The sequence below is a fragment of the Rhinopithecus bieti genome, unplaced genomic scaffold (genome assembly GCF_001698545.2).
Source record: "Rhinopithecus bieti isolate Rb0 unplaced genomic scaffold, ASM169854v2 scaffold_73599, whole genome shotgun sequence".
NCBI lineage: Eukaryota > Metazoa > Chordata > Mammalia > Primates > Cercopithecidae > Rhinopithecus > Rhinopithecus bieti.
Genome location: NW_016827349.1, coordinates 531,898 through 539,784, shown reverse-complemented (window position 1 = coordinate 539,784; position 7,887 = coordinate 531,898). Strand labels below are relative to the sequence as shown.

The following is a 7,887-nucleotide window of genomic DNA, read 5'->3' as shown; positions in this document are numbered from 1 at the left end:
TGCGTCCCCGTATGGCCCCGCCCCGCAGTACAGCCTAGGGTGGGCTCCCTGCAGCCCCGCCCCTAAGCCGGGTCCCGCCCCCGCACGGCCCCGCCCCTATCTCGTCTCAGACCCCTTCCAAGGGTTCCAGGCACCATCTCGCCAGGGTGGCGAAGAGACTTAAGCAACAGACTGAGAAGCATGAAGAAATGTTTTGTCAACTACCATATCGGCCAGTGAGAACCTATCAGAGTAATAAAGAATCTCAGGCTGGCCAGTCCACCCGGACACCTTGGCCTGGATCATTTCTTCTTCCATAAGACCAGATTGATGAGCTGGGTACCATCAACCTGAGGCATCAGAAAGCTCTTTCCCAGGCACCGCTGAAAGGTGCTTCACGGTGCTTCACGGTGCTTCAACCTGTCGCTTCAGCTTCATCCACCTACCAGTGCTGCGCAGATGTCTTTGGTATTGAAGATAGCCAAGCTTCAGCTTTTTTCTTCATTCAAAAAGGACAGGTCCTTAAACCAACTTTTTCTTCCAATTCTTACTTCTCAGCCAACCATCTCACCACTTCCTCACCTATCACAAGGCCACGTTCCCCTGTGCACTGAGGGCCCTTGACCTCTATAAAGCACCCAGTGTCCACTCCCCGGACACACCTTCCCTTATGAAGTTGACAGTATTTCATAAGAATGCAGTGTACACAATGGTGCCGGAGGAAATGGCAAGATAGAAGGCCTAAGAGACAGATGGATGGATTCATGGAAGTTTGGCTTCACAAAAGATCAAGTTTTTCAACACACAGGAGATTAAGTTTACCACCTGATTCATTCAACACTAGTAATTTTATTTCAAAATATAAATATTTCACATTAACAAAGAAGTTACATCAGTAGTTTGTCAAAGCAAGTTAAAGCTAAGAAACAGCATTTTTGTGAGAACAGAGAGTATTTATTGTATTTGAATATTCTTTTTTACTTTTGAATTGCCTCCTTCGCCTGAGAACCCGGGGATGATATTATTTTCACAGAGTTATGTAAGCAATTACAACTCTATATCAAATCTTAGTTCAAAATTAAATTGCACTGGAAATACACTTCAGTTACCTAAATAAGTGGCACTGCAAAGGGCAAAGGGTTTTCTTTGGGATGGCTACAATGCGAGTTACATCTGCTGGGTCTCTGCGATAAAAAAGAAATGGTATTTGATAATAAGCCAAAATGATCAGGATTTGCTTCCATACTTTTCACTGTGAAATAAAAAGCTAGCAAAAAGCTAGTAAGAAACCAGGTGTCTAGTAAAGAACTCTGGACTTGGAGTCAGAAGTTCTGCAACTAAATACTGGCTCCATCATTTTGTGGTATAAACTTAGGGGAATATCACCAAAAACTTTTCAGAGCCTCCAGAGCCCCCCCCCAACTTTACAACAAGGATAATACTGTCTGTCTCGCAGGGCTGTTACAAAAGGTGTCTGAAAACTATATGCCATACAAAAGCATTATTAAAATGTAGTATCAATATATCACCACTGTATTTGCACATTAATCCTTGAAAAACCTGCAAAATTCAACACAAATACTGATTTTACACACCATAGGCGGAAAGAATCTCTATACCTTAAGTATAGCTCTAAACAGCAAATATGCTTGCTTTCTAGACTTCAAGATTTATTACACACTACATGTTACCACAGTAATAGATCTGCCATTCAGTATTTCCATTAGGGATGTCTTCTCAAACAGCTGTAAACTTGATCAAGTGCCATGCTTCCCAAAGGACCCTGTAGTCCTTTGAGACGCTCTGAGGAATAAAGAAGGGGAGTGCAGTCTAAGGTCAAACAGTGTTTGTCCCCTCTTATAAATTCACAATGTGTAATAGCATGTTCAAAACTCTTAGAAGTCCTACAGAAAGGAAACAAACTCAGCATTCCTTCATTTTAATTGACCATGCAATCCCCCACCCCCAACACACACATACTTTTTTCTCTTACATCTATTAACATCTCTTGGAACTACTGCTATAAGGAACACATTTTGCCAAAAGCTGCTTGACCATGAAGAAAAGGAAAGTGAAGTAGAACAACGGAGAGAAAAAAAAAAGAACTCTATTCTACTCTGAATTCTGTTACTAACTGGCTGTATGTATATGTCAGACAAGTCACTTAAACCTATAAATTTGTGTCTTTCTCTAGAAAGTGACAGGACCACCCAATTTTAGAAGTCCCATTCTAGCACAGAATTTCTGACTCTAGTAGACAGAACTTGATTTATAATTCTCTTGAACTATCAAAAATAACCAATCAGTGGCTGCAGATAGCATGTGTGTTTTTTTGCAGGTTCCCAATAATCAGTAAGTTAATAAAATGAATATATTTTGATGGCAGAATGTTGAAAGACAAGAAACTAATAAAAAGTACTTGTTTTTAGCTGGAACTAGCATTTGGAAGTAATGCTAGCCAGAGGCTATTTCCACTGTGAAATGCACATTCAAAGTCCTAGTGTAATATTCTTGTAAGGGTCTTAGGAGGCCCCTCAGAGGAAACTGCAGAGTCAGGGTTAGAGTATGAGAAGTCCTAAAGGTTTTTGTTTTTTGGGTTTTTTTTTCCTATAAACCCTGAGGTTGAAAGCTCTGGATAGCTCACCTACATTACTTTCCTCTAATCTAACCCCTCACAGCCTGAATTTCTGAGTATTTCTTGCCCAGTAGTGACACATTCCTGAGGCACTAATATAACCCAAATGGAAACTACAGGGCCTAGGAAATCCAGATAGGTCACAATGAGTTCATGTGAAGATCAAGGTGAGCCAGAAGATCTCCTCTGCAAGCCATTTAATAGCCCTTTAACTGTAATAAGCAGCTCCACTTTCAAAAGCTACAGAGTTTGTTTACTTACAGGGTCTCCACCTAACATGTTGGATTTCTTCCCACTGTCATGGGTCAACCCACACTAGTCTCAGAAGACAAGGGAAAGCTCTGCCAGCTAACCACTTCTTATCAAAGAGGGTGTGAAGAAACCTTGCAATTTTAACAATAACTAAGACCAGTATGTAAGGTGGTCTTACAGAGATCACTTGCAGGAACTGACATTAATAAGAACACTTCAGAACTCAAACAGCACTCACATACCATGGAATTTATGCTAAAAATCCCATGCCTTCTTCTCTCTTAGAAAAGAGAGGAGCACACCTGTGTGGAGAGCTTGTATTTTCTCCCTTCCCATCCATTCGGTTTACAACTGAATAGCGAATGTGAACTTGAAACTAATCTTTAATAAGTCTATAAAATGCAAGATATTATGACCAATTTCTGTACTCAGATTTTACTGAAGTGACTTCTACTTCATCAATGTACCGTCTGTTTCCAAAGAAACTTCCTCTTTCTGGGTCAAATTCTGACTGAGATTGTAAAGGCAGGTTATCTTTGAGACTTGAGCTTAAATTAAAACTCCTACCTTTTCATACCACTTGATCTGTTGCCCTGTTCAAATTCTGTTCTGTTGCCCTGTTCAACCTCCCTCATTGCATCTGAGGAATCATGCTGGGATGCTTCTTTCTGGTTTGGAGGGTTCCAACAATACCTACCCAGCTGGTGGACCTTCCTAATCCTTCTGCTGTTGCTGTAGCAATGGGGCAGTTCAAGTTTCCTGATCATGGCTGTGAAGCACTCTGGGGCACCTCTGCTCCTGGTATTTCAGGGTGATATTACTGCTAATAACACCTCTGCTAATTTTGGTAGCTCTAAACTATTATCTTAAAGACCTCTAAGAACCTTATATTTATGCTAATAATTATCCCAGCAAGAACATTAGCTCTAGTTTTTTGCAGTATCACTTTATACAGCTAAAATCACTTTGTATATGTATAGTAACTCATTGTATATATTTGTCTCTGATGAATATGTACTAATTACAGCTATACACTAACCAGTGCATAATGAACAAAAATTAATGATTTTTTAGCCTTTTAATGCAAAAAAATTAAATTTAGTATTACATATGATCTGGCTAAGAGCAAGAGGCNCTCACTCTGTCGCCCAGGCTGGGGTGCAGTGGCTGGATCTCAGCTCACTGCAAGCTCCACCTCCCAGGTTTACGCCATTCTGCTGCCTCAGCCTCCCGAGTAGGTGGGACTACAGGCGCCCACCACCTCGCCTGGCTAGTTTTTTTGTATTTTTTAGTAGAGGCGGGGTTTCACCGTGTTAGCCAGGATGGTCTCGATCTCCTGACCTCGTGATCCGCCCGTCTTGGCCTCCCAAAGTGCTGGGATTACAGGCTTGAGCCACCACACCCGGCCAAGAGGCCTTCTTATGAGTGATCTCCATCACCCTGTACAGTGCCTGGCACGGAGCCTAGAGTTTAGCAAACTCTCAAGAAATGTTTCAGTGAATGAATGAATGATTGACTAAAGAAGAGCATGAGTTACTTAGTGACCAAATCTAATACTCAGTGAAATAGCTGATTATAATCGCTAAATGATTCATAATAGAAATAAAGAGATCTGTATGCAGTCTACTCCATACAAACAGAAGATCTCATGGTAGCCTTTTCTAAACAACATTTTTCTTCAGCAGTATACGAATAAATTTAAGCTGATCATAATTATCAGTGACTTCTTAGGGAGATGTTTTAGGACAAATTATTAATATTTCTACCTTTAAATACTTTCCAAAAAGGAAATCTTCAACACTTAAGAACTACCCCCACTTTTTTTTTCCCTTGGGACAGTGTCTCACTCTCTCACCCAGGCTGGAGTGCAGTGGCGCCATCTTGGCTCACTGCAGCCTCAACCTCCTGGGCTCAGGTGATCCTCATACATCAGCCTCCTGAGTAGCTCGGAATATAGGCACACCACCATGCCCAGGTAATTTTTTTTATTTTTTTGTAGAGATGGGGTTTCGCCATGTTGCCTAGGCTGATCTCAAACCCCTGGGCTCAAGCAATCCACCCACCTCGGCCTTCCAAAGTGCTGGAATTACAGATGTGAGCCACCACCTACAGCCTGGCAGAGAACCCTGTTCTCTTTCACATTCCCCTGGGAGCAGAGGATAGGCCTGATGATTGTTTTAAACAGTAGAAAGGGTTCAGCTAAGAACTACAGTCCACTCTCAGCCCTGTCATATACTATAGGACAAGTCTTCATTCACAACAAATGGATAGCAACACCTGTCTCGTAACACTGGGAAAACTGCATACAGTATTTAGAAGGAACACTAGTACAGCAGAATCTGCAGACAACGGAGTCAAAGATCTGAGGCCAAATCCTACTAAACTTTACAATTTTGAGTTGGTCACTTTTCTGAGCTTTAGCTTCTCCATCAGTGTAAAACTGATGTAAAATAATATAAAGCTATATGAAAGCTGATGTGATGGACTTGTGAAATAGTATGTGCAAAAGGACTTTGTAAAAATGTAAAGCACTATGCTGGTTATTGTGATATCTGAGATATTTTTAAAGTTGCAATTCAATTCAACAAGCATTCATTTAGAGTCATGTGCAAGGCACTGTGCTAAAAGATGGGAAAATACTACATAAATATAAAATTCTGCTGAAAACTAACTTATTGGCAGAGTTCCAAATAATGAAACGGATACATTTAACAAATCAGAGTATTGCTACACCTGAGATTTTTCACTTCAAACACTTGGAAGGAGAAAACCTAACAACAGCATGAATTTTATCATACTGTTACCATTCATAGCAGCTTAGTAAGTATTTGACTTCAACGTGGTCAGCCAAGTTTTGTAATTTGGCAATAGTGTAAAGGAGCGTTAAGAGAAAAGGAAGGGGAGGAAGAGCTTCAGTCTTTGTATCTTCCAAGGTTACAACATAAAACTGAACATCAAATAAGCCACCCCACCCTTATACTTATGATTTATTCTTTTTTAAAGAACGTATAATACATTGTGGGAGAAGTGTAGAAGATTCATTTTTCCTGCTCACTCAACTACACACTCAAAAGTGAAAGCTCTCTTCCTTGAAAAGTGACTGTCTTAGAAAAGTTTAACAACAGATTTCTTAAACCAGGAAAAAATTACACCATATATTCTTTTAACAGCAGGTAGTTTAGAGTTCTTAAAATAACTTTATAAATATATAATATAGTAATATAGATAACCAAAGTGGAAGAATTTCAAGCCAGGGTACCAGTGTATAAAATGAAACTTTTCAAGCCATCTTAACAACAGTTAAGTGAGCAAACTACCAATTCTGAACTCTCAAGCTGTGTTTTAAAATACAAAGCATCCCGCAGCAAGTTCTCTCTTGTCCAGGCATTCTGTATGTAAGGCCAGGAGGTTTCTGCTTCTTTCCTGGGTTCTGCTTGCTAGGCACAGCTGAAAGGGCAGAAGGCCACAGCTGAGCTTAACTTACTGTCAAATTTGAACTTCCTAGAAAAATCACTGCAGAGGAAACCGTATCAACCTACTGAAGATTTCAGATCTTCAGAAATGTCACGGAAAGTCCTGAAAGAAAAAAAGATGGAATGATCAGTTGATTACCATAAAACAGTATCCTATATTTACAATCTTTTGGAGCCCTAATAAGATTATATAGTCACTATTTTTTCTTAAGATTTTCATTGAGTATTGTTTCCAAGTCTGCTAGTTGTTGCTCTTTCTTTATTAACAAGAACTCCATTTTTTTGCTGGATCCATTGTCCAAAGGACTATTTCCCTTGAAACTACACATGACCATGTGACTATACTTTGGTTAATGAAATTTAAGTAGACGTGTTGTGCAACTTCTGGGCAGTTCCTTAAAAGAGAATAGCAATCTTCTTCAGCTCTTCCACCTTGTTACTGGCTCCAAGTGGATATGATGATTGATGTTAAAGAGAAAAAACACTAAGAGATCAAAGATTAAATGCTAAGTGGATACATTTTATTACAAAATAGAAATTGTAATCCAACAGAGTCCAAGCTCTAAGGGATGTGGTTCAGTGCAGGAAAAATGGGGTAGGTCTTTCAAACAAGTGACCTTGTACTTCTACTGTTTCTGACACACATTAAACAAGCTAAGCGAACAATGTTATTGGCAGGTAATATCTGGGCTGGATGAAAGTGGCTGAGCACCATGCCTGGCTGCTGCATACATGAAATGTCTACCTCAGGACTGTAGTAGCTAGCTTGCTTTTGCTACATAATTTACATGTCTGAGCTGGGATAAATCACCTGGTTAAATTCACATCTGTGCTGGCAGCCAAATGGCCAGGTCAGAATTTATCAATGAACATGAGCTCAAGCATCCACGTAAGACAAAAAGGCCTCGCACCAAGGCTGACAGCGTATCAGGATGAAGAGAGACTGGGGCCAGATGTTTATGCAATAGTCATTCAAGCCCTGGATGGCCTACCTTCTTTTACACAAGCAAGAAATAAACTACTAGGTTAAGTCACTGTTACTTTGAGTCTTGTTGAAGATGGGTTTTTTGTTTAGTGTTTGGTTACGTACAGCCTAAACTACCTTAAGTGATACAGATATAAAGCACAGTCTATTACCATCCTTTCAGATAGAAGTTATATTGCTCCTTTACAATAAGTCCACATATTAGAAATACAGAAAAATATTTGTCTTTACAGTTTGTTTTTGTTTTTTTGAGACAAGGTCTCACTCTGTTGCCCAGGCTGGAGTGTACTGGTGCTATCTCGGCTCACTGCAACCTCTGCCTCCTGGGCTCAAGCCATCCTCCCACCTCAGCCTCTTGAGTAGCTGGGACTACAGGGAACATGACACCAAACCCGCCTAATTTTTATACTTTTTTTGTATAGACAGGGTTTCACCATGTTGCCCAGGCTGGTCTTGAACTCCTGAGCTCAAGTGATCTACCCACCTTGGCCTCTCAAAGTGCTGGGATTATAGAATGAGCCATCATGTCCGGCCCCAAATAATTTTAATATTATAATAAAAGT

The 7,887-nt window shown here is 40.2% G+C and overlaps 1 protein-coding gene across 3 annotated transcripts in view; it reads right to left on the bottom strand.

The window, feature by feature from the left end:
* Positions 1–4,854: 4,854 nt before the first annotated feature.
* TMEM245 (transmembrane protein 245) overlaps positions 4,855–7,887 on the bottom strand; it is a 103,352-nt gene continuing 100,319 nt past the window's right edge. For all 3 annotated transcript variants that reach the window (XM_017863780.1, XM_017863781.1, XM_017863782.1), the window contains one exon: positions 4,855–6,442. In XM_017863780.1, the coding sequence (XP_017719269.1) occupies positions 6,397–6,442 (46 nt within the window). In that variant the 3' untranslated portion in view covers positions 4,855–6,396. The remainder of the gene's footprint in view (positions 6,443–7,887) is intronic.